The 26,920-nt window shown below is 42.8% G+C and overlaps 1 protein-coding gene across 2 annotated transcripts in view; it reads left to right on the forward strand.

The window, feature by feature from the left end:
• FHIP1A (FHF complex subunit HOOK interacting protein 1A) overlaps nucleotides 1-26,920 on the forward strand; it is a 250,636-nt gene that overhangs the window by 203,955 nt on the left and 19,761 nt on the right. For both annotated transcript variants that reach the window (XM_039234330.1, XM_039234331.1), the window contains 2 exons: nucleotides 17,931-18,098; nucleotides 19,090-19,169. In XM_039234330.1, the coding sequence (XP_039090261.1) occupies nucleotides 17,931-18,098; nucleotides 19,090-19,169 (248 nt within the window). The remainder of the gene's footprint in view (nucleotides 1-17,930; nucleotides 18,099-19,089; nucleotides 19,170-26,920) is intronic.

Below are 26,920 nucleotides of genomic sequence, written 5' to 3' on the forward strand. Positions count from 1 at the left end.
CTAGCTCTGGGCCCTTGGGCAGCACTTTCAGTTTCTCTGAGCCGTTTTCCTTGTTTGTAAAATGGGGATAAAATAATAGTGCCTACCTTAAAGGACTTGTGAGGGTTTAATGAGTTGATACTTTGCAGTATTGCCTGGCACAGAGTTAGTGCTTTGTATGTGTTAATTCTGTTATTCCTTTTTTAGTTCTTATCTTGTACGTGTTGGAGAATCATAGTTTTAGGTCACCAAGAAGCTCTTTCATTAATCTGTAATTTATAAAATTTGGCATATTGCCAAGAGTAAATAGGTAGAAAACTGTAGGCATCAGGCGTCAACTGTAGGAGAAATAACTCCGAGACTAGACTATGTAGAGCCCACCCTGCTATTCGAACCTTTCCCAGGCTAACCCTAAACTTGCTCCCATCTCCCTCTCCAAAGGCTGACTACTCCAGTTATCTTGGGCCGTTAACTGTACACCGAGTATGAACTTGATTTCCAGTTAATTGTCTGTACTTATGCATTCCTCTACTTGAGATACCTTTCTCCTCCAACTATACTTCTCTAACATATCTAAGTCTTTCTCATCCTCCAATGTCCTGACCACATGCCTCCTCCTTCTGAAAGTCTTCCTGACCAAGCCAGGCGTAGGCAATCATTCTTTGCATCTTTAGAGTTTGGTTGGTTTCACTCCTTTGGCACTTAATGATTACCTTGTATGATCACTATGGATTTGCTGTGTCTTACTTATTCTACCAGGTGACAAATATGTGCTTATTTATACATCCTTTGAGCATATAAATATAGCAGCACATCTAGCACACTGCCTTGCACACATAGGTATTCTGCTGTTTTCTGAACTAAGTGAATGTGTGAACATAGATATGGTGACTAGATAGCGATGTGTATGTGGAGCAGATGCGAGGAAGAGAGAGGGAGCTACGGAGAGATTAAGGGTTGGAGCTGTTGGGGGTGGGGGTCATGTCAGGTTGATGAACTGATGTTTGGCTGACAGCTGGCACTCTGGGGTGGCATGGAACGGGAGGAAAGTGAGGTGGTTGAGGGGACGGGTGTTTAGGATTGTCTAGAGATGGCTTTTTGCTGAAAGTGGACTAGGTCTTATTTGTTGTAGAAGTCTACGATGCAAATGACCAGATATGAGATAGATATTGCTGGAACAGTGTAAAGGAAGATACGGAATTTTCTAGAAAGAAAAGGAAGATGAATAAAAAAATATTACTGAAGAATCAGCGATGACTCTAAGATTCGAATTTAAACTTGAAATTTTTTTTTTTTACATTTACTTATTATTGAGAGACAGAGAGAGACAGAGTGTACGGGGGAGAGGCAGAGAGAAAAGAAGACACAGAATCTGAAGCAGGCTCCAGGCTCTGAGCAAGCTGTCAGCTCAGAGCCCAACGTGGGGCCCAAACCCACAAACCAGGAGATTATGACCTGAACTGAAGTTAGATGCTCAGCCAACTGAGCCAACCAGGTACCTCTCATATTTAAACTTTTCTAATGTTTAGTTTTGAGAGACAGAAAGAGATACACAGAGCATGAGGGGGGGGAGAGGCAGAGAAAGAGAGCGAGGGAGACACAGAATCCCAGCAAGCTCCAGACTCTGAGCTGTCAGCACAAAGCCCGACATGGGGCTTGAACCCACCAGCTGTGAGATCATGACCTGAGCCGAAGTCAGCCACTGAACTGACTGAGCCACCCAGGCGCTCCTCTAAGATTCAGATTTAAAATGTGCTCTCCACATCTGGAATTGAAATTGTACACAATGTTTTCTTTATTGTTTTTGGCTTCAGTTGCCTATGAGATATATATCAAGTTAAAAATAATTGGCAATATATCATTTCATGGTTATTTATCAAGACATTCAACTATCTGGATAAGCATGTGTGATATTTATATTTGTGATAGTTGCTTTAATAGAACTAGTAGATTTGGCTGTCCATTTTTTTTGAAGATAGCATTCTGTCTGTCAGAATTTATGAAGTTTATTACTTTGAAATCTATTAGATTTCAGTTTTACAGAGGAGCTGTATATGGAACAAAGGTCAGGAACTCCTTTGTTTCTTTATCCTTATTTCTGAGACAGGTGTCACTCCAGTGCTTGGCACCCAGTAGGCGTTCTAAAACTGCTTGTCAGTAAATGAATTAATAACATCTCAGTTTAAATAAATTTCACAGACTGGTTGAATTTCATGAAGCATTTCCTGTGTGTGTGAAGTTCTTCCCAAATCTAAATGGAGAGATTGAATTGGAGATAGGAACATAGTATGTGATACACACTCACAGGATTTTAGTACTAGACATAATTCCAGAGACTGTATAGTCTCAGCTCCTCATTTTTCAGATAAAGACATTGAAGACCAGAGAGGTTAAGTGACTTGCTCAGGCTCACACAGCTGATTACTGGCAGAACTTGGGCCACACCTAGAACTGCAGGTCTAGAGGCTTCAGTATCATCTCTTCCCATTAGTCCCCTTGGAAGAATCTTAGTTCCATTGATTCCTTACAAGGCATAAGTTAACTCCTGAGCTCCCAGTGCAGAATTTAGAACAAATTCTCCTTATGCTTATGTTAATTGTTAAACAGATTTCATTGAGAGCAAATCCTTTTACCCTCAAGGCTTCTATGTGATCAGGGGCTGCTTGGGTGCACCCACGCTAATTTTTTGATGTCCTGCTTGAGTTTCTTCTCTTGGTAAGTCTGCTCTAACAGGAGAGCTTGCACCATCTAGTGGATCTAAGAAGAGGCTCTCGGGTTTAATTTTTTGGTGGCCCTACTTTAAAATAAAGAAAGGAACAGTATTTTCAGTTAATCTGCAGATTCCTACCTGGAACCCTTTATTCATATCATGAGAGTGAGATTAGCAGCCCAGAATGATGTTGGGGTTACTTTGTACCTCACAGTGCTAAAAGCAGGACCTGCTATTGACCATGCTCTTTTGCCTTTTTTTAATGGTAGAAGGAGGGTGAATTACATCAACCTGTCTTTTCAACCATGCTTGGATCCTTTTCCTCATTAATTCAAAACATTAACTCTTCTATAATGGGTCTTCCCATAATGGTTGGGAATTAGTCAAATCGTGCTGCTCTTCTCGGGAAATTCTCTAGTACTCATTTGGACAATTATTCAATTATGTACAGTATTCTACTGTCCAGTTGGATAAATGACGTTTTTGGGAGACTCCAAACTGCTCCTTTGTTTTCTTCAATAGAAATGTTAAATCCTGTCTCAAGCTCTGCACTACACTTACTTTGTATGGCAGGCGGCAGAAAATGGCATCTGTCGAGCAGGGTAATTTGGTGACCGTGTGGGCAACACAGGGTGGGGTCTCACCGCCGACTTGCCCTGTGACCTGAAATGCTCCTTCACATCCTGGGCCTGAGCCCTCTTTGGAAGGAATGTGATTGTCCTCCTTGTATTTACAGACTAATGCTCAGCAAAAACCAGAGTTGTTGTTTCTTTGTGTTTGAGTTCTTCATTTTTGTTTTTACCTTTGTTACTCCATCCACTGAAATATCTTACACAGCATCTCAGCACCTGTGTAGTGTAGGCATTCTTTGCGATGGTGGTTCTTACCCTGGTGCACATCAGAGTCAACAAGGAAGCCTGGCCCCACCCATGGAGGTTCTCATTTACCTGGATCCAGATAGGTTGTGAACATGGGTATTTTTAAAAGCTTCCCTAGGTGATTCTAACATAGATTCAGGGTTGAGAACCACTGCTGTACGATGTCCTTGACGATGTGTTTGAATCATTGGATTCCAAATCAAATTGAACATTAGAGATCTATATTTGAAAACCAGTATTCTCTTTGGGGCTGGAAGTTGTACTGTTTTGGGATTGGAGTAATGAGATCATCGCTGCATCTAAAAGACTCCGTTTTTGCATCCCCATTTGGGGACAGTAGGGTCAATTTTGGTGTATAATCCAGGTCTGAGGAATGGGAGTCCCTTCTGGGATAGCCAGGGTCCGTGAGGGCCAGAAGTTCATGCTTTTGTGAGTGGCACTTTAATGTTATTATAATTGGCCTAATCTTAGGGGTGGATTCTATACTGTTGGCATGTGTCAACTGTGGAGACAGTAGGAGAGTTGGTCTTTCACATTTTTCTTCTCTTGCTGGTTTTAAGAAAAATTTTTCCCTTCCTGTTGGCTTAATAATCCATTTTACCTCTTTCGGTGATTCTCAGGAGTGAGGTGCTCAGTAAGTTCTTTAGAGAAGCTGTTTTCTGGAGTGAAGTCCGGACTTGTCCCTGGAAGCAGCTGGATTTTGAGAAAAATAGCTGAATTGGTGGGAGGAGGGATGGCGTGGTAAAAGGGCAAGAATGGGTATACATCCTCCAAAATGCCATAACTCAACTCGTATAATGGGAGATAGTGTCTTTGACCTGAATCAGCCCACATTGTTGATATAGCTCTTTAATTTCAAAGTATTTCTGCTCAGTTTTCAGAGAGCAGGAGATAAGAATGCCAAGGAATTGTTAGAATTCTTATCTGGGCTTCTCCTCAAAATAGTACAAAGAACATAAAATTTGGTATTGGCAGACGTGGTCTCTGGTGAATCTGGTGTCTGCCATTTATTGTGTACTTTTGGGGCAAGTTTGTGAGACTCACTTTTCTTCTCTGTGAGATGATGACCCTGACATCTACCTTGCAAGACCAAACAGAATTAACCCAGAGAGTGCATATGAAACACCATAATGCATGGTGCAGAGTTGGGACTCCATGAATGGTAGCTATTTCTGGAAATACTATTAATAATAGTAATAATTAATGATTATAAACATAAACAAATTTTATCCTCCTTTGGAAATGGCTCCTGGCCTCTGTGTCCAGTTGTCTCTCTGGTGGGATGAGAATGGGGACCGTAAGGGGCGTCGACAGAGACCCCGTCTGGAAAAGGTGTACTCAAAATTTTAGTCCTCATATAGTCAACATGTTATCATTTCGCCTCAACACATATTAAGCCCTTAAAATGTAGTTGCTCCTTAGAAGACTTAATTCCACTGATCTTTCATCTTGTGTACAGCTTGCTTGTTTACCTCAGAGAGGAAAGAATATAGATCTTCATTTAAACAGGGTGGAAGGAAGGTTAGGAGGGAAGGTGGGAAAATGTGACTTGTGGGGATTACTTTATTTTTTATTTAAAAAATTTCTTTAATGTTTTATTTCTGAGGGAGAGAGAGAGACAGCCTGAGCAGGGGAGGGTCAGAGAGAGAGGGAGACACAGAATCTGAAACAGGCTCCAGGCTCTGAGCTGTCAGCACAGAGCCTGACACGGGGCCCAAACCCATGAACCGTGAGATCATGTCCTGAGCTGAAGTCGGATGCTTAGCCGACTGAGCCACCCAGGCGGCCCGTGGGGATTACTTTAGTGTTAAGTTACACCTGGTGGTGTGGGTTTTGGACGTACAGAAAGGGCTGGACCATTAGGAAACCCAGAAGAGGAGATGCCGGGGCCGGGGGCCTCAGGGTAGTGAGGGCCCAAATATAGCAGCCATCGATTTGGAGCCGCCGTCCACCCCAGTTCCCTGTTAGGACTGCCAGTGTGTTGCCATAAGTTTGTTTTGGTGCCAACTTTGTCATTTGCCTGAGGTTGGCAGTGTCTGGGCTTATAGTACTGTTTCGTTGAAGCACTGGGCCTGGAGTCTGAAGCCTTTATATGAATCAGTGGAAACTGAATGTGCACGTAGCTGAGGTTATGCAGTTTCAGGAAAGTCAGTATGGTGTAATTGAGGTATAAACGGCTTTCATCCCCATCTGAGTTCTGACAAGTTGAGAACTACTAGTGAGGCAGACAGGAGATCAACATAGTGCCTTTGTTATCAATAAAACTGAGGCCAAAGAATAGGGTTTATACCTGGGGATAAGAGTGCGTCATACCAACCCCCAGGATTAGACAGACTTGCCCAGACGCACCACAGAGCCTGCAGTGGGAGATGCAGAGAAGGATGTGTACTTCCTGCTGGCATTTGGCTCCCAGAAGAAAGGAGAGGAAGGACAGGCTTCTCTAAATGACCTGACTCTTCTCCTGGGGAGGGCGTTAGTGAGGGAGGCAGAGAGGCCAGAAATACTCTGTTGGGTGACCCTGGACATGGGAGGAAGCATTAAGATGATTTTTCTCTATCAGGTTTATAGAAATCCAACCTTTCTAAATTCTAGAGATTTGGAAACAGTAATTCATATTACAAAGACCAATAGGGGTGGTTTAGATGTTATTGCCATGTTGAGGAGCCCATCATGGGTGCCTGTTACCTGCAGAAAATAATCCAGACTCCCTCCTTGTGTCTGAAAACCCCACCTAATCTGTCCCCATCCTGTCTATTAACATTCCTTCCCCCTTGGTTTTCAAATGCAGACCTGAGATCAGAGCAGTGCCTTCCTTGTCCTCTTTCTTATTACCGTGTTCCTGCTGGATTATTCTTTCTGCTTCCTGTCTGTCTGTGTAAAAGGTACTCATCGGTTAAGTCTCAGCACAGTCCCTCTGTTGGGCTAACGCCCTGCACTGAAGCACACGCTGATTTCTCTCATCTCTGAACTGCTGCTCGTGGGGATCATGCAGTCTCATGCTTGTTTCTCAGTGTGAATTTCAGCAGCCCACCTCTGGAAGTGCCAGGAGGGACAGGATGTTTCTTGTACCTCTTTTATGCCTCCTCGGCTGCTAGTTTACTCTACACAGGAAAAGCACTCAATAGATAGGCAGTTGATTAAAAATTTTTTTAATGTTTTATTTACTTCTGAGAGAGAGACAGCATGAGCAGGGGAAGGTCAGAGAGAGAGGGAGACACAGAATCTGAAACAGGCTCCAGGCTCTGAGCTAGCTGTCAGCACAGAGCCCGATGCGGGGCTCGAACCCATGAACCGCGAGATCATGACCTGAGTTAAAGTTGGACACTTAATCAGCTGAGCCACCCAGGCACCCCAATAGGCAGTTGATTAAATAAATGTTTCAAAAGAACGGGGCTAGCACCCTTATCACTCCATTAGAATGGAGTCATGTGTTGGTTATGCTGGGAGATAAAATTACCAAGGCAAAGAAATGAAATTAGCTCCTGTGTCATGTCGCTTACATGAAATCAAAGAATTTCAGGGATTTGGAACTGAGAGGGTAGATCATCTGGTTCAACGCCATGATTTCACAGCTGAGCACACCAAGGCTCATGGCTTAAAAAGAAATGTTCAGAGACTGTGAGCTTAATACTTGCGAGAGGAATAGAGGATATGAAATAGATGATTTTTCAATGCCTTAACATTAGATTGTCCAGAGGAGGTTAGGTGGTGGCTTCATGTTTACTTTAGGGAGTCTTCTAAGTGTTCCAAAGCGCTTTTCTGTTATCCCGTGGAGCCTCACCTTAGCTTCTCAGTAAGATCTGTGGAGGAAGGTACCCTTCACCACATCTCATCGTTGGGCTTTTTCATGGACACGTTGGGCTCCACTGCGGGTCAGGAGTGTCTTGCTTGTCCTGCATCTGCAGCCGTGGAGACACTAATAGGTTGCCTAACTTGCCCCAGGTCACCAGAGTCCAAGGACTAAAATGCAAGTGTTTTACATTCCCACTGCTATCCGTTTTCTACTGTGCCATGCTGCCCTTTGCTTCTTTAAATGAGTACCGTGTAGACCTTGAAAATCCTAGCTTAGAAAGGAAGGGCATTTTCGGTTCCCTCATAGCTAAGAGAAAGAACAGTTAACACAAATACTTAACCACAGAGAGTAGATAGTTTTGGAACCAAGCTTGGATAAGACATTAGTGATGATATTTAACTGTTGTATGAAAATGTCAAAATGAGCACAGTAGTTTCTACTATTCTTTCTTTTTATTACATTTTTGATATTTTAGATTTTTAAAGTTTTTATTAATTTTGAGAGAGCAAGAGAGAGCGAACAAGAAGGGGAGAGGCAAAGAGAGAGGGGAACAGAGGATCCAAAGAAGGCTCTGTGCTGACAGCAGAAAGCCTGATGTGGGGCTCAAACTCACGAACTGTGAAATAATGACCTGAGCTGAAGTTGGGTGCTTACCTGACTGAGCCACCCAGGTGCCCTGAATATTTTAGTTTTTCAATTAAAAAAAATCAAACTCTTATTCGTTTATTAGTTAACGGAAAAATTAACAGAGAAGTGTATGTATTTTAAACGGTTTTCAAACACTGAGTATTATCATATTAATGAGTCACATATTTGGTTTGGTAGGTTGCAATTAGCACTTAAAAAACAATAAAATAGAAAATATCTGAGTGCATTGTACTTAGAAACTATAAATATTATATTGATGATTGTAAAATTTAGTTCTTATGATGAGTCCTGGTTTAAAAAAGTTTGAAAAATGCTGTTCTCATGTTTTGGAAGATTATTTGGAGAATGGTTTATGAGATTAATCTTGACACTACATTTAAGCCTTATCATGGGCTGCAAATGTTAGTTGGTCTTCTCTTGGTATAAAACTTTCATTATTAATTCATTCACTCAACAAATATATTTTGAACACCCAGTATATGGGAGGCAGTATTCTAAATGCTGGCATGAGATCGCTCTAGCAATTTACGTACAAAGCAAATCATCTTATTTTCAGAGGAAGACACTGTATCAGTTTGCATAAGGTTTAGCTGTAGATAACAGAACACTCCCTTCATGTCATAGAAAACTCCCTTTAATAATCCTTTTTTTAAATTCTATACACCAGTTCTATTCCCATTTATCTTACTGGCCAGGACTGGGACAGCTATACCTAGATATAAGGGAAGGAGGGAACTGTATGTAGTTTTTTTAGCTGTAAAGTTAAGGTTCATTCTCAGAGAAGAAAGGGAGACTGAATACTGGGGAGACAGTCAGAAGTACCTGCCACAAATCTCCAAGTTTCTTATATGTTAACAAAATTTAGTTTCTGTCGATGGGAAGCTGGAGCTTTCCATTACTATTCTATAGAAAAGCACAGGCTGGGCACATACAGGGTTGTGCATGTTGTGCACAGGGACATCCTGCAGAGGGGGAGCATCAGAGAGAGGGAGTTGGGTGAAGCAGCTAGAAGTTAGGAGATTAAAGTGTGTTCATTGTCTCAACACACGCAGTCAGCATTTTAGAGTGAATCAGTGTAAGGGTCTGAAAAGCCACCACATCTCTGACCTTGCCATGGTACTTCATGTCACTTCTCTGCCATTGTAGGAGAGGAAATTAGGGTTATAAATTAAGCTTGCATTTACTTTTGGTTTGAAATAGAAAAGTAGATTTCTGGCTTGCTTTCTTTTTAATTTCAACAAGTGCACGAGGGAGATAATGCTGTACTGAAGGAGTCAGTTCTTAAGCATCAGAATTATGGAAAGGTGGGAAGGGTCCCACTCTATCTAAACACAGAGAGCCACAAAAAAAGTCACTCGCACAAAGTCCCACCTTATCTAAGGCAGCCAGGTGGTATTTGTCCCGGAAACAGTCGTGGAGAGGGGAGAGAGGGTCTGGTCTGAAAGGTGGTGTGAATCTTTTATTCTTTCTCCGCACCCTCCTAGAAGGATATTAAACATTTATTGGCAACAAATGCCCAGCAAGTGTTTCAAATTGTCATAAGAAAACCAAAAAGGAAAGCAGAAAGGAAGTTTATAGTCTGCTTCGTTTTCTTTTGCCCCACACTAACTTTTGTCTGCCCCCCCCGCCCCTCCCCCTACCACTTGTATGTCTGAGGTAGAGACAGAATCACTGTGACAAGGTGCGCCTCTGTGTACCTTACCCTGTGATTATCTAGTGCCAGGTGCTGACCAGGTTGGGCATAACAGAGAGAAACAATCAGAAAGACTAGAATTATTGAATTCACTTGGGCAGATACCCAAGTGTGTTTTCTAAGTCTTCCATTGTGTTGAGGACTTCCCGTCTCATGGAAAATAAGCCAGGAGTGAGATCTGGCTTTTGTCATCTGAGCTTGCCTTTGTTATAGTCTGTGGTGTCTAGGAAAATTGGTCTGTGTATAAAACTCCAGGCCAAATAATACCTTTGACCCAGCAGGCAAATTGAATGGGGAGGGAGGGAGTAGGCCTTCTTACAGTTGTTCTCAAATAACTTCATTCTAAAGAAGCTGCTAGTTGAGACCCTGGTCCATGAACCATTTCCCCACTACTACTGGGTTTTAATTTCGGGCTCATCAGAATTCAGTAGTACCATCCTATTAATCAAGAAGAGAAATTAGGGGGAAACCCGAGGAAGCATTTCTTTTTCCCCAACGGGTTACTCTTCTAGGTTGCTATAATTCAAGAGCATGGCATGAGTTAGGCTCTGTATTTTCAATGAAATGTTATTCATGATAAAGGAAAATATCCTCTGCTGTTCATGTATTGTCAAATTAATCTTACCACCTTGCTAATGAAGGCATCCCCAAACGTGGGCTGTAAAAACCATGTGTTTTTATTAGTAACAGGGCGGCTGACTTCCATCTCAATACATGTATTGATTACCCTCTGAGTCCCTGCTGGTGTGGCAGGTGCTTTGAGAATTCACACTGTAGGTCAGACACAGTCATTTCTGCAGTAAGTTTGTAATCTTAAAGGCTGGGCGAAGGCATTAAGGAAACTGGGGAAAAAAATGGGCTTAGCCTAGAAAAGAGGAAGCTGAGGGTTTAATAATTCCAGAATAGGAAAGACAGCTGAGTTTTCGGAGACAGCATTTTCCTGCCACCATGTCTTATCGTGAGCACAGGGGGAGGCACACTTGATTTAAAAAAATTTTTTTAACATATTTATTTTTGAGAGAGAGAGTGTAAGGAGGGACAGAGAGAGGGAGTCACAGAATTCCAAATCAGGCTCCAGGCTCTGAGCTGTCGGCAGAGAGCCCACTGCAGGGGCTTGAACTCACAAACTGTGAGATCATGACCTGAGCTGAAATCGGACGCTCAACTAATTGAGCCGCTCAGGCGCCCTGCCTCAGGCACACTTTAGATGACGGGGTGGAATCTTCTTTACAGGGAGGAATGCTTTCTGGTTGGGAAGACCTGAGCCATGTTGCCACAGGAAACAGTTTAGAAGAAGTCGGAGAGTGGCTCTCTGTGTTTTGGCTGCCCAGCAGCAGAGCCCCATCCTTTCGAGCCTGCTTCTTCAGCCTTCTGGTGATTCTGCTCACGTACCGCAGGGTCCTTTCACATAGTATCGTTCTGCTTGGTCGTTGACTGAGTTCTCATGAAGTTGTGTGGACTCCAAGAGCTGAAGCAATTTGCTGAGAATAATCCTTCATTACACAGTAGGTGCTCAGAAACTGACCAGTGATGATGGTGTGGTTTCTACGGTTGTTCCTATTGTAACTAAGACACTTTCTGAAACAACTAGTAAACAGCCAGGGTACGGATTTAGTGATCTTTGGGATACTCTTTAGATCTCTGCTTCTGTGCTTCAACACCCCAGAGTGTCTCTGTTCATTCTGACCTCAGAACCAAACTATGAAATGGTATGAAATACCTTTCTTATGCGATATTTGGAGTATTTCAATAACTAAATTCTATTCAGTGATGTTCAAATATAACGGATCATATGTTGAATTACACTCTGATAAGTTATATTATAATGAAGTATTAGGGAACAAACTATGTACACATAGCATAGCAAAGGAGGCTTTAGAAATAATTTGCTGGGGCACTGGGGTGGCCTCAGTTGGTTGAGCATCTGACACTTGGTTTTGGCTCAGGTCATGGTCTCATGGTTTGTGGGATTGAGCCCCACGTGGGTCTCTGTGCTCACAGTGCAGAGGCAGCTTAGGATTCTCTCTCTCTCCCTTGCTCTCTGCCCCTCCTCTGTGCTCTCTCTCTCTAAATAAATAAATAAACATTAAAAAAAAAAAAAGAATATGCTGACTGCTCCAGGGAGAGGTTTATGATAGACAAGAGGGAGTGAATTATATTTAATGAATTAGTTAATTAATGAATATTTAATTGACTTAATTATTATATTTAATGTATTACAGATTTATTCAGGAAATGCTGGCAATAAAGGGTGGAGACTGACTTTATTTTTAATGTTTTTCCTTAAAATATGTTGCTGATGTCACTGTAGCCAACATTTTAATTCCTTCCTTCCTCAAATATTTTAGGAATAAGTAGTCAAACTTACTGACTTTGTATTATCACCTCCATTTACCTTCCCAGCTTGCCCCTGGCAGTGTCCATGACTGTTGTGGCCTAGAGGCCTAGGAGCAGAAGAGAAGCTTGGGAGCCAGGAGGGAGGGAGCCTGACTTCTCAACTGCACACCCTTTGCAGAGTTGGAATAACCAAACGCCTTCTTTCCTGAATGTTTGGCTGAAACAGGGGGGCTGCTCGCTGACAACCAGGGTGTCTGTCATCCCTTCTATACTTGAATGTTTTTTGTGCTCTGTGTCCTCGGAGAGCAGAAGATGGCTGTGGGGACCACCCAGCTGCTGCCCTTGGCTGCAATCGGGCGGACATGCCTCCTGCCTGGCCGCTCGCTTGTCTAGCAGCAGCGAGCAGGGTTGTTAGCCTGCATTTCCTGTGAACCAGGGATGCCTATTCCATGTGACCCCGCCTCATTGTTCCTGTCTTCCCTGCTGCTTTCCGTGGGCAGGGTTCAGCTGAGTCTTGGTTTCCTAAACCTCCAGTTGGAGCGGGGAGGGGGGGGGGGGGCAGAGGACTCACACATGAGCACCTGCTTAGCTAGTTTTTTCCTGTACATCGAAGGAAAAGCCAAGGAAAGGTGGCTTCTAACTTGGAGAGGATGCAACAGTCACCTGACCTCACTGCCTGCCACCTGCCTAAGCGACAGAAGGTAGGATCCATCTGTTTGTTCCAATGTGACCGGAACACGAAAAAACAATTAGCAGGTGGGAGATTTGTTTTTCAGGACATACACATCAACCTGCCATTATGGGGAGGATTCTGGTGCTAATTTAGATGCAAATGGAATTGCCCAACTAGAGCCGATTACGGAAAGGTCAGAATGTCTATATGCTCAATTTCACTCCTACGCTATGCATTAAGTTAATGTGCTGCCTCAATTGTGGGCATGATGGCTAGGCTTGGTTCTGGCCTTTGCTTTTGAGAGAGTTTTGAATTACAGAAGCAGGAGTTGACACATGGTGTCAACTCCTCCCTTCCTACCCACTCCCCCACCCCATTTTTTTTTTTTTAAAAGGAAAACAAATCCTATTTTGTCCTTTTCTGAGAAGCTTGAGATATTAATTGTAAAAATGCATGTCTGGAGCCCTTAGGCTGAGATAGAAAGGAGTCGATTGGCTGTAAATTCAGTTGCTCTCCGGGTCAGAGAACTGATCTTGACCATTCATGCACTTCTTCTGGACTCTGAACTCGCAGGGTTGTAGCCTGGCGCGTAGGACTGGAGAGGAGCCCTAGCCAGTGAGGCAGAGGCAGAAAGGTTTATGAGCTGGTATGGTTATTTCAGTGCTGCTGTATCGCTTTCCAGATGTTTCTGACTCTAATGTGCAGCCCGAAATTTATCTTATGCATTTGTGTATGTTTATCTATATTTTTTACTGAGTATGTAACAAGGCACACACATATGTAATATATTACATTACATATAGTTTGAACAAAATGGGCACACAAAAATTTCTCAACATAGTCCCTACCAAGTGCAGTGTACTCTATTTTCTGTTTGAGTCTGCTCTAAACCATGAGTGAACTGATACATTAATGTCACTATCCACTTTTGGATTTCAGGCTCTAGTTTAAAAACACCAGTTTAAGGGACTGGTGAAGGCATTGGGTGTGCAGGGGAACCCGAGTGAGACCTACTGGAGGGTGGAGAAGGTGGATGAAGAAAGAGATTGATTTCAAAGGATAAACTAAACTGGTCTGGACAGAAGTGAAGTCAAGTCCCTGAGTCAGGGCTCAGGTTCCATTCAGGAACTGGGGCTGAAATGTTAAGCACAGAAGGGTGCCTCAGCAGATAAATTGTTTAGGTTCATGGTTGTATTTATCTTTTTTTTTTTTTTTTTTAAATTTTTTTTAATGTTTTATTTATTTCTAGGAGAGAGAGAGAGACAGCATGAGCAGGGGAGGGTCAGAGAGAGAGGGAGTCANTTTAATGTTTTATTTATTTCTAGGAGAGAGAGAGAGACAGCATGAGCAGGGGAGGGTCAGAGAGAGAGGGAGTCGCAGACTGAAGCAGGCTCCAGGCTCTGAGCTGGCAGTCAGCACAGACCCCGACGCGGGGCTCGAATCCACGAACCGCGAGATCATGACCTAAGCGAAAGTCGGCCGCTTAACCGACTAAGCCACCCAGGTGCCCCCATGGTTGTATTTATCTTGACAAGGAAGGAATTTTCCTTAGGTTATTGCAGTCATTATGCTTTTATTTTTTTAAATTTATTTTTCTAAATAATTTTTTTAATGTTTATTTATGAGACAGAGACAGAGCAGGGGATGGGAGGGGAGAGTGAGACACACACACACAGAATCCGAAGCAGGCTCCAGGTTTTGAGCTGTCAGCACAGAGCCTGATGCGGGGCTTGAACTCATGAACCATGAGATCATGACTTGAGCTGAAGTCTGATGCTTAACCAACTGAGCCACCCAGGCCCCCCTATGGTTCTGCCTTCGGTAAGAATTAACATTCCTAAGCTTTAGTATCCTTAAATTGTATTACTGTTTATTATATGGTAGTAAGGTAGAACCTCATTTACTATTTCTACTAGTATTTCTACCTAAGTTTGTAGCTACCTGCAATTCCTTACAGAACAAGAGAAATAAATACTGACAGTCATCTCACCTATAAGGCAAAAGGTCTTATATATATCAAGAGCTGATTGTCCTTCGTAATTGGATCATGAAGAGGATGCTACTGCCCTGTTCTGCTAATATGTCCTCTTTGGGGCATCAGTGGCCACTTCGGTTGTGCATTTTGCAGGCAGAGCTGCCTTCCGCTGGTGGTTCATCGTTAGCTTTCAAGTGATCACACTTAGGCTCTGGTCTCATCCTCGTTAAGGAGGTTGCCTATTTGGGGATTAAAGGAAGATTCTGAAAAGTAAGATAATGGGGCAGGAAAAGATTTTCTGGGATAAAAGTCTTCTGAGAGCTCTGTGACTATGGAGGAGGGAAGAGACAGAAAGAGAAGCGAGCCAGATTTTCTCGGCTTGGGTATTAGTTTAAGGTGACTATGACCTCGATTTGTAAAGAAGCTGCAACTTGATGCTTAATAGTATTGGGTTTTTAATATTTATACCACGTTATGCAAATGCTGCCCCTCTAAGTGTTTTCTTAAATCCTCTTAGCTTTTAAATGACAACTTTGATTGCTAAAAATAAATAAATAAATAAATAAATAAGATCTTTCATTTATCCAGCCTAAGAGTAGTAAACAATAGATGCTTAATGCCTGCTTTCATGTGAGCCCCCAAAGACTGAGACTTTTGTGCTAAAAGGTTTATTGCTGTGCTTTTGAGCTTATTAAGGTCATGTGTAACTTAAGGGGTGAAAAGCTGATGGTGCATTATTGGTGCAAAGGCAGCTCCTGGAATTGTGCAGGACATGTCAGCTCAGCAGTGCTCAGTAGGGAAGGCTGAAAATACAGTATTGCAGAAACTACGTGCATGCATGGCCCATCTGAAATGACTGGTGGTGTGTTTTTCTAGTGATCCAGATTGTTAGGGAATTAGACTCCTGCCCAAGTGATTTTGAATTAAGTTTCTGCTAACGGACCCTGAGATTGCTGGAGTGGAATGGGGGTGACTAATGGAGCTCCACCTTCGGTGGTGGTGTGAATCATTTCCCCCTTAGCAATAGTTGATAACATCAGTTATTTTATAGGTTTTTATTAAAAATGTCCCCACTCTTTGGGGCCCTCATAACACATTCAGAGAAGAGGGAAGAATTAAAAATTAAGCTCAACTCTGGCAAATGTAAATCAGTAGGACCTTGGGGGCTGTCGTTTATTCAGGAAATGTTATATTCAGTCCCTTCTATGTGCCCCACTCTGTACATTGCACGGGAATAATAAAAAAGACATAGCATGTATCCCAGGACAGCACTAGAGTGCTGTGAGCCTGGGACTGGAGAACACCAAAAAACCCCACAAGGATAGAAGCAGTTTATTTCAGGATCAGGGACAGCCCATGAGAAGTACTCTTTTCAAGGTAATTTATTTGCCAAGTGGTTGAGGCTTACCTGTTTGCTCTGTTCTATTTGGGCCACAGAGAGCCCTCTCAAGTTGGTCAGATGACACGGTGGCATGTGGAATGTTTTGAGGGCTCAGAGCACTGGCGCGGAGCTGGAGGGGGACAGTGTTTGCTCTCTTGCACACCGCGCTCATGCCACTCAGGGTTCCACTGGGCCACTTGTCAATAGATCCTGAGAGGGTCAGTTCAAGTGTATTGTATAGGTATGCCTTGCTTGGAATAAGGAAAAGAGACAAAACTGATTTGGTCATATCTTATCCACTTGGACTCCTCTATCTGGAACATACCTTAGGACGAAGAAAATTTATAAAAATAGTTTAAGCTTTTATTTACAGATATATCCACATGGGTCCTTTCTATACTTTAAACTGATTTTGAGACAGACATTACAAGGAAAAGAGTATATATTATCTCTTTTTTTAAAAATTTTTTTAAATTTTTATTTCTAGGAGAGAGAGAGAGAGAGATTGAGAGAGAGAGAGGGAGAGACAGCATGAGCAGGGGAGGGTCAGAGAGAGAGGGAGACACAGAATCTGAAGCAGGCTCCAGGCTCTGAGCAGGCAGTCAGCAAAGAGCCTGATGCGGAGCTCGAACCCACGAACCGCGAGATCATGACCTAAGCGAAAGTCGGACACTCAACTAAGCCACCCAGGCGCCCCTATATATTATAAAAGGAATGACCAACAACAATAGGATAAAGTGACAATTAATACTTTGAAAGGAAGGAAGAAAAAAAAAAAGAAAAACCAGAAAAGATGTTATCACTCAAAAGGCATCCCCATCTGTTTAATTTAGCATCAGGTGCGTTAGACTCATGACAGGGGAGATTTCTAAGATTTCTAGGGGATTGAAAGTTGGAACTGTTTACCTGGTGATTTTTATGCATCCCAGTTTGGGTATTTCTCTTCTGCAGACAATAAGACAATTGATGACCCCTGTTCATCAAGAGGTGTTGTACTTTGCTTTTTAGGAAGACAAAGAAATGCATCCAAGTTCTTAAAACATTCCCTATCAAAATGTTTAAAATTAAAATTTGAATACTTTAAGCACCAGATCCTCAGCACTTTGAAAAACTTGACTCCTCTGAGAGTTTTATAGTCCCTGAAAGGTAGACATTCAACTGCTTGGGAAAATCACACCACGTAGAAAATACTAATTTGTATTATAAGAAAAAGCCGGTTCCTTTATAAGAGGTAAGCTCTTATACCACTTTAAATATCACCTTATGTATATTATTCAGTTATAAAAATTTAACTTGCAACTTTCCAGGAACATCTGCACTACTTTGTGTCTACACCTCTTATTTGCCACTTGTTATTATTTTACTTGTTAGACTGTGTATATATACCACCCATCTTCCTGGACAGAAAAGTGTGTTCTTATGATTCTAGCTCCTGGTACATAGCAAGTCTAATAAATATTTATTGGATGACTCATGATGAAACAGTTATAATGAGCTTTCTAATTAATCCTTTGCTGATTATATAGATGCTTTCCATTATCTTTTTTCCTCCCTCTTTGTGGTCACACACTAAAATCTTTATGGTATTTGAACTGCATTTGATGATTAGAGTTGTCAGAACACTTGAATTCCTTTTTTAATGTCTTTGCTTTTCCCTTACTGAATTAAAGGGCGGAAGCAGCATGTGGTATTGTGGGATGTGAATAGGTTATAGGCTTCAGATGAAGCTCTGAAGCGTGTTCTCGCGGTTGGCATGTCCTCGCCTTGATGGGGTCACTGCGGTGAGGCCAGGGGCCTTTGGGGAAGCATGTATCACAGCATCGAGAGGATGCTCACCTGTGCTCACTCTGTCGTTGGTGCCAGGTGACTGTGGAGGAGGTCATGACCACAACTGCATATCTGGACCTTTTCCTGCGTAGTATCTCTGAGCCAGCGCTGCTCGAGATCTTCCTCCGTTTTATCCTGTTGCACCAGCACGAGAATGTCCACATCCTAGATACTCTGACAAGCCGAATCAACACCCCGTTTCGGGTAAGGCGAGCTGATTATATATATATATATATATATATAAACTTATATATATATAAGTTATAAAAATTATAACTTAACTTAGAAAGTTAAGGGACTTTATAACTCAGAACAAATTTCAGGAGAGCTTGTTTTGGGAATAAATGATGAATATTCTTTTCTCTAAGCCCCCTCCCCCGCTTTTTCTTGTAGCTTTTATTACTGTGACACTGGTATGCATTTCAAGGACCAGGTTTTATGTCCATCCTGCCTAGAACACAGACTAGGCCTTAGTCACTGGTGCAAAAAATTACTTAAGTGCTCTGATGAAATGATAAAAGCATATTCCCAAAAGGGCACAATGATTTTATAATATACCTTTGGTTATCTTCCCTATTTGGCTGTTTATCTTTACTTTTTGGAAATTAGAGATCAAAAGAATTCTTGTGTTTGAATGAACTTCTTAGAAAACTGTATTATCACACCCTCAGCACTGTGGAACCAAGGAGAATGTTTGGCCCAAAGCCAAGAGACAAGCCCAAAGGAGCTGAGGCTTGGGGCTAAACACTCTGGATGGGGAGCTGGCCAGGGTATCTGTACTTTTCTGTTAGCCCTGTCTTGTAAATAACCAAAGTCATATTTGAAAACAACTTGGGAAAATAAATGTCAAGCAGGAGATTGTGTGTGTGTGTGTGTGTGTGTGTGTGTGTGTGTGTGTTGGACAGTTGTAGGGGCACATTTTTTGTGGATTTTGAAAGTTGAACATTACAGCACAGGCATTTTGTAGGAGGGTCATTCTGCCTTATGGCATCATTCTAGACATAGGCTTTCTAATCAGATCCTGTAGGAGAGCTAAAAGCCTTAACACACATTCTCTCTGGCAGCATCATGTTTTTATCAAAGCTGCTAAAAAAAGAGGCCATTTTATTTTGTAATTCTGATTTATTTTCCATCTGTGGGGAGTAGAGCTATCCTTCCAATATCTGAACTAGAATGCGTGTATTTTGCTTCCCAGCTCTGTGTGGTGTCCCTGGCATTATTTAGAACTCTCATCGGTTTACATTGTGAAGATGTGATGTTACAACTAGTTCTAAGGTGAGTTGCCCTCTTTTGTTCTCTTTAAAGAAAAATTCAGTCTGTACTATTGCTATTATATTGTTCTTTGGGTAACATAAGCTGAATGGCGCCATGCTTCTAAGGAAAAAAATGATCAAGAATATCAGTCTAATTTCTGTATCATTTCCCAAGGTTAATTTTAGTTTTCCTATTAAGAGTATTTACGGGGCGAAATACATTGTGTAATAAATATGTGTCTGGAGATAATAGATAGGATGTTGGGAAATTTTCAGCCTGTTCTGAACAGGCTCTCCTGTTCTGTAGCTGAATGTCTTTCTCCTGAAGTACACATTTAGAGGCCTGTGTTACTGGAAACAACTTTTCCAAATATGAAACACTACTGATATATAATTTTTATGACTCTTGCTTTCCTAATGTTACACCTACAGTGTGCGCTCTCTGACCCATGAGTATATTTCAATTCAATTCAGTAATTGAATTGAATGAGTACTTTCTGCGTACAGTTCAGAAGAGAGTAGGGGATGGGGTAGATGGATTGAAAAGGGCTTATAAACAAGGTGTAGAAGGGAGGACCTTCAGAGGGACAGGTGAGAAAGGTTTGGGGAAGTGGCTAGTATTTGAAGACAGGTGTCAGGAGTCAAAGTGAACTGCTGTTAGGATGTCATTACTTTGGTCATTTGGCAGGGGACTCAGGAACACCGAATCCCAAATCTGGCCAAATTTGGCCCAAATCTGCCTCCCCTTCTGGGGTCCCCAAGGGAAGCATCTGCTTTGTGGAAGGAGAGAGAGGGAATGGCTAGGCTTTGTGCTCCCACATCCCCCTCTGGCTGTGTGGAAGCAAAAAGGAGGAAGTTAACCAGGGTTGTCTGGATGCCCTCCTGCCACCCCCTTCCTTTGAGGATGTTCTGATCCTTCGTTTGACCTCCTCCTTGGGAATAAGGGGAGATGAAGCCTAGGGCGGGGAAGAGGAGGAGACTTGGACCGCCTCTGGTCACCAATGGGGTTTTGATACAACGTGAGTAGAATTACTGAGAAGAGGACATTCCAAGTAGCTGTGATAGCGTTTCCAGCGCCATAGCTGTGGACAAGGAAGGGGATGGTGAAGTGGTCATGGGAACAAGGGGAGAAGCCTCACCCAGGAACACATTAGAAATGCAGAGTCTTGGTCTTCTCCCAGATATGCCGACTCAGGGCACGGGCAGGGCCCTGCAAACTGTGTTTTAATGAACTGTCCAGGGGATTCTGATGTGTGGCTAATTTTGAGAACCATTGGTCACAGGTTTAAGGAAGGGTGCAGTGCAGATAGAGCACTCTGCAAATGGCAGTGATAAAAAACCAAAACCAAAACCAGGCTTGAAGAGGTGGTGGTGGCATCATGGTGGAGGCCTTACAGAGTGATCATTTCATGGGAGAGTGTATCACCTATTAATTTTCTTAGTTTAAAAAGAGTTTTTGGACTTTCTAGGAGTTTAGATTAGGTCACCAGTCACTAATCTTAAGTCCCTGGCAAAGAACAAATCTGATCATGAAGAGAGAGCCTAGGTAGTCTGGCTAGAACATTTTGGGTAGAACGTCCCATCCTAAAATGATTGCTTCAGCCTCCCGTCAGGTGTCTGCTGACGTGACAGATGCATCAGCATGGCCTGAACAGAATCATCAGAGCAACTGGTTAAAGCCTTTCTTACTGCACCAGACCACACACACTTTGCGTCCTACGAGGGTAAAACCTGATGATATTTAAATGTTAAATTCCTGGGGCACCTGGGTGGCTCAGTCAGTTAAGCGTCTGACTTTGGCTCTGGTCATGATCTTACGGTCTGTGGGTTCGGGCCCTGCATCGGGTTCTGTGCTGATAGCTCAGAGCCTGGAGCCTGCTTTAGATTCTGTGTCTCCCTTTCTCTCTGCCCCTTCCCTGCTCACACTGTCTCAGTCTCAAAAATAAATAAAACATAAAAAAAAGTTAAATTCCTGAATGCTGCTTCTCTGGAGGCATGAAATGCAGCTGTCTTCTTCAGTGTCCCTGGAAGCCTGGCCCTGGTCAGGAGGTACAGGGCCTCTCCCCTCTGAGCCACTGTGTCACATGGGGCTCAGCTGGGGGCAGCCGACGGGACAGCGTCCTTCACAAGGGGAACGGACACTCCTCCATTGCCTCTTGTCTACTCATGACGCGGTGCTCCTTGTGTTAAAAACTGTCCTCAGAGATTGTCTTAGCTGCGTTTGAGATCCAGTCATGTATCCTGCGAAGGGGGAGAAATCGGCTTATGGTTGAGATATTTCCATGTCCAAGTCAGGGCTAGTTATTTCCCAGCAAAGTACCTGAAGGGCACATTATCACACATTCTGAATGGGGTAATGGGGGCCATATCCCACGTAACTACTGGGTCTTAGGCTCTCCGAGCCCGAGCATTTTCCTTATTTCTTTAATGAGGATGATGGCGATAATATAATAGTGATAGTTGCCCTTTATGTAATACTTCCTTTTTCTTTTTTTTAAAAGAGAGAGTGTGTGAGTGGGGCAGAGGGGCAGGTGTAGGAGAGGGAGGGAAGGAGGGAAAGGAAATCCCAAGTGGGCTCCATGGTCAGTGTGGAGCCTGGACGTGGGGCTCGATCCTGTGACTGTGGGATCATGACCTGAGCCAAAATCAAGAGTCAGACATTCAACTGACTGAGCCACCCAGGCTCCTTAATATTTTATTTCAAATTCTACCTCATTGCCTGGGGGAATCCACCAGCAGAATGAATAGAGCGTATACAGGGAAGTCAGGTACAAGGCAGACTCATGGGAAATTTCTGCTTCCCAGTCTCTGTCCTCTGAACTGCCAGGTTCTCTCCCTCCCTCACATTTTACGTTATATTTAATTGTCATGACATACATAGAACATAAAATTTATCATCATAACCATACAGTTCAATGAATGGTATTAAATACATTCACATTAGGGCACAGCCATTGCTACCATCCATCTCCAGAACCGCTTCTACCTTGTGACACCAACACTGGACCCGTTGAACACTAATTCACCATGTCTCCCTCTGCCAGGCCCCGGAAGCCACTCTTCTGCTTTCTGTCTCTGTGAATTGACTACTCTAGATTCCTCACTTAAGGGAAATCATACCCTATTTTTGTGCTGAATTTTTTCACTTTTCATTGTGTCTTCATGTTGTTGCATGTGTCAAGGTTTCCTTCCTTTTTAGGGCTGAATAATATTCCACTGTTGATATCATATTGTGTTTGTCTGTATATCTGGCAATGGACATTTTGGTTGAGTCCACTTTTTGGCTGTTGTGAATAATGCTTCTAGGAACATAGGAGTACAGGTACCTCTCTTTAACACCCTGCTTTCAATTCTTTTGGGTGATATACCCAGAAGTGGGATGGCTGGATCATACCGTAACTCTATTTTAAGTTTTTTACTGCTTTCTATAATAGCTACACCATTTTATGTGCTCACCAACAGTGCATGAGGGCTCCCATTTCTCTATATCCTTGCCAACACTTGTTATTTTCTGTTAAAGAAATGACATTTTTGTAATCAAGCAAAAATGACAGGCAGATTTCAAGAACCAGTCAGAACTCTTAGAAGTAAAAGCTATAGTTATTACAATGAAAAATCAGGAGTTTGGGTAAATAGCATGTGGGACACAGATTAAGAGAGAATTAGTGAACAAGGAGATAGAATGAAGAAGTTACTACATTTGCAGCAGAAAGAGGTAAAGAGATTAGAAATATGAAAACAAGGCTGTGAACGATGGCAGTTAATTTGATGAAGTGTAATAGATCCCATTAGAAGGAGAGTAAACTGCTGACTTGACCTATTCTAGTTTTGGAATTTCTAGCTCATACTAAGGGGTTTGGGAGGATCAAATGTGGAGATATCTGAAAAATGTTTGGAAACACTGTAAAATACTACACAAATTTAAGGGAGGAGAATTTCCTGGAAAATATGTCTTAAACTAATGAAAACGTCTTTTCTGATTAAGAATCTGTACAAAAGCAAAGACAATGCAAAATCCTTATTCTTCTAGTCATTTAAACTTTACCTTGAGGGACATAAAACACAGATTTATAATCTATCCTTTTTGTTATTGCCACTGTAGTGGTTCAAACGCACATGATAAACGTGTAGGTCTGAGAGGCAGTAGAGTGGTTGAGATTATGTGAATCCACTGAGTGAACTTATTTGTTATGTGATAAATAATAACTGCATGTCAATTTCTGTTGCAACCCAAATACTATTAAATATTGATATTTCAAAGTGATAATCCATTTGTAACTGATATGTTTCTTTCAGTTAGCATAATAATCAGGAAATGTAAGTTGAAATAAGGTATCCCCAAAAGAAGGGCTATTTTAGTAAGCAGAAAACCAAAGAGAAACTGTCCACCTGCATGGATGTGACACAGAATAAGCCAAAGGCAGGCAGGAAATGCTGATAAGCAGCGACGTGACAGATCACTCCATATTCCCGGCACTTGCCAGTTTAGGCAAAATTTAATTGCTTACCACCCTGAACGCCATTGCTGAATATTGTGCTTGGGGCACTTTTTCCAGAAGTGCTAGTCCGTCATCAGGTTCTTGAATTGCCTTGCCTGTTGTGTTCAGATAGAGGGAGTTTTGCTTGGAGAGAAGCTGTGTGCCCACTTCAGGAACATGTCCATCATGCATGGGAGCTAGGTGTCTGCAGGAGAGCAGAGGGGGAAAAAGGCAAGCCAGCCTAGAGGAAGATGACTAGGAAAAATACGGCCAGAACGTCTTTGAGAAACAATCTTTTTGAAATTTACCGATGCTGCCTCTTAGTGCATTATTGAGGTCCCCGTCGTCTTGTAGAAGCACCTTACCTACTTCCTTGCACTGCCCTGTTTTGCTAGTAGGGTCAGTGTAGCAGTAGGCAATGTGTGCTTTGTCATTGATTGGCTGTCACTGAACTGGTTCAGAAGCAATGATGCTTCACTTCAATGAGTGAGAGCCAGGGAGATGGACAGTGGGCCAAGGGGTGCGGAAGGTTGGGGAGATGATGAAAAAAGAGAAGACAATAGGGACAGTATCATTTTCTCCCTGCTGTGCCGTAGGATGACTGAGTAATCTGGAACTCTAAAATCAGATATTTCTTAGTTTCTGATGATTTTTACTGCTTTTCGAATTTAAATAAAAGCCCCTAAACAAAGTATGTACAAATGAAAGATGGCTTGAGGACAAGCACCTGTAATAAATTCCAGAGTGAATTTTCTGTTATTGGCAGCCACTTCATTTCGATATTTGACATCAGGGCAGCCTCTGACATTCATTCTGTTCCTAATCTTTCCCTGTAAGAGATGGGAAGACAGAGGGTCAATGCACGGTTTTCCCACTCTTCCTCTGGGATAGTCTTTCATTACAGAGCTGCGGTAGAAGTACTGCTTTCAATACAAGGGAGGAGTAATTTATGTGAACTGACTCCCCATTTTCAAAATTTTTAAAATTTATTTATTTTGAGAGAGAATGCACAGTGGGGAGGGGCAGAGAGAGAGGGGGAGAGAGAGAGAATCGCAGGCAGGCTCTGCCTTGTCAGCACAGAGCCTGAAGCGGGACTCGAACTCGGGTATCACTAGATCATGACCTGAGCTGAAATTGAGTCCGACACTTAACCGACTGAACCACCCAGGTGCTGTCACCGCCCCCCCCCCGCCCCATTTCAGTTTGATAGAACCTCTCCTTCAGCCTATAGGGAATCTCTGTTTATTTGATTTACTCAGAAGAAAATTCTTCATTTCTGCTGAAAACATGTGTTTGCAAAGTTGCAAATTTCCAATAACTCTTTATTCTAATTTAATTTCCAGCTACCCACTGGTGATATTTGATAAATAGCTTTATTAGGTTTGATCCACTGTTCCATTTCTAAAAAATTCTTCAAACAAAGAGCAGAAATCTATGTATATCAACTTAAATCATGAAATATGCTTGGTTGGAACTATAAGTAGTCATCAAGTTCCTGCAGTATGTAAGGGCATCCAAGTAGTTTCTTTGTTAAATAATTAATGATCAAAATAAGGAGATAATAAATCCTGTGTAATATGAGTTTCCCTAGGCCTCACCAGCCAGTGAGAAGAGAACAGTCCATCTCAACATCCACACGCTATGTTTCCCTGGGTCTTCTGGCCTTCAGCCGTCAACTAAGGCCTCCCTTCCTGGCCTTAGGGAGGCGTCTTAACCCATGGTCACGAGCAAGTGTGTCCACCACCACAGTTGCCACAGCAGTGCCTGGCGAGGCCCCTCTGGATGGCGTTGTCCCCCTCTGCCCCTTCTGTGACCCCACCTGAGAGTGCAGGGGTGCTGAGGTACTGGCCCAGCACAGCCTTCCCTTGTGCCCTTGGGGCCAGAGCCGTGCCCTGTGTAGACAGGTGGGAGAATGCCTGTCCTCTGCATTGTTGTCTGTCACCAAAGCATCTCTATTCACAGAGATTCTTTGAAAAGACCTCCTTCGTTTTGCTACCTACAGCTGCTTTTTTTAAAATGTTTATTTCTTTTTGAGAGAGAGAGGGAGAGGGAGCATGAGCAGGGGAGGGACAGAGAGAGAAGGGGACGCAGAATCTGAAGCAGGCTTCAGGTTCCAAGTTGTCAGCACAGAGCCTGATGTGAGGCTCGAACCCGCAAACCATTAGGTCATGACCTGTGCTGAAGTCAGACACTTAACTGAGTGAGCCACCCAGATGCCCCAGCACCCAGCTTCTCTCTCTTCTCTACTAGTGCTCAGATACAAGACCCCAGAGCTGGGCCAAAAATTAGAACAGACCCGTGCCCTTGCCCATATTATCCTCCTCTCTTTCCTTTTTGTTTTTATGACCTTTGATATTCACTTGACTTTATGAAAATTGATGCCACCACATCAGACCTGTGGGGAATGACTGGATCTTAGTGATTGCAAGTTTAGGCTTCAGGTGTGTGTGGATTGTATGCCTGTGGGTGCTGGGGAGAGGAGACCAGGACCCCCTGGCTGAGTACATAAAGAATGGTTTGGTTTTTTGGGGAATAGAAAGGCTAAGTGGCAAACTTGTTTCCCACTGTGAAAGTTATTAAGACCGTTGGTGGAAAGCACCATGAAAAGAATTCAGTCTTTTTTCCTCCTTGACTTAGGCTCTTGCAGTCGATCAGTCATTAATGTAAACGTAGGTTTTCCTCATTTGGATCGACAGGAGAAGTGGGAGACAGCTTTGTGGTTTTCAGGCCTCCGGACATACCCTGAAAGTTGTACTTTTATCTTTTCACCGAATCCTGCATCATAGCTTGTTTTCATCTGTACTGCCTCTTTCTCAAGAGCTGAAAACAGAAACAAAAACATTCTGGTTTATTGACGATCGTGGTTGTTCATGTAAGGGCCCTGGGTCTTCGGGAATTGGCCCTGCGTACACGTGACACTCGGCTCTGGTATCCTGCCTCCGACCCATTTGTCCTTCTTTGTTTAAAGGAACGGTGTCGTCTTTACCCCTGTTAAGAAAGTAAACCATTTAAAGAAACGTTTCTCTACTCATGCAGCCCACTGAGGTGCTCCCAGAGGGTAGGAGCTGATTGCCCAGATTTTCTTGTTTCTAGGTTCAGAGTGATCCTAAGGTATTTTTGATCACCAACGGGAAGTGTTGTGTGTGCGGGGGCCCCCAGCGCTCCTTGGCGAGGCCTTGGCCCCTGTGAAGTTGTGATTTATAATAAGAAATGCATACTTGGTCTGTGTCTTGTGTCTAGGACAGACCTCCTAAAGCCCTTGGAATTTCCTAAATGTTGAGAGGAACAAAGATGT

The sequence above is a fragment of the Hyaena hyaena genome, unplaced genomic scaffold (genome assembly GCF_003009895.1).
Source record: "Hyaena hyaena isolate Hyena2069 unplaced genomic scaffold, ASM300989v1 scaffold_89, whole genome shotgun sequence".
NCBI classification, from domain to species: Eukaryota; Metazoa; Chordata; class Mammalia; order Carnivora; family Hyaenidae; genus Hyaena; species Hyaena hyaena.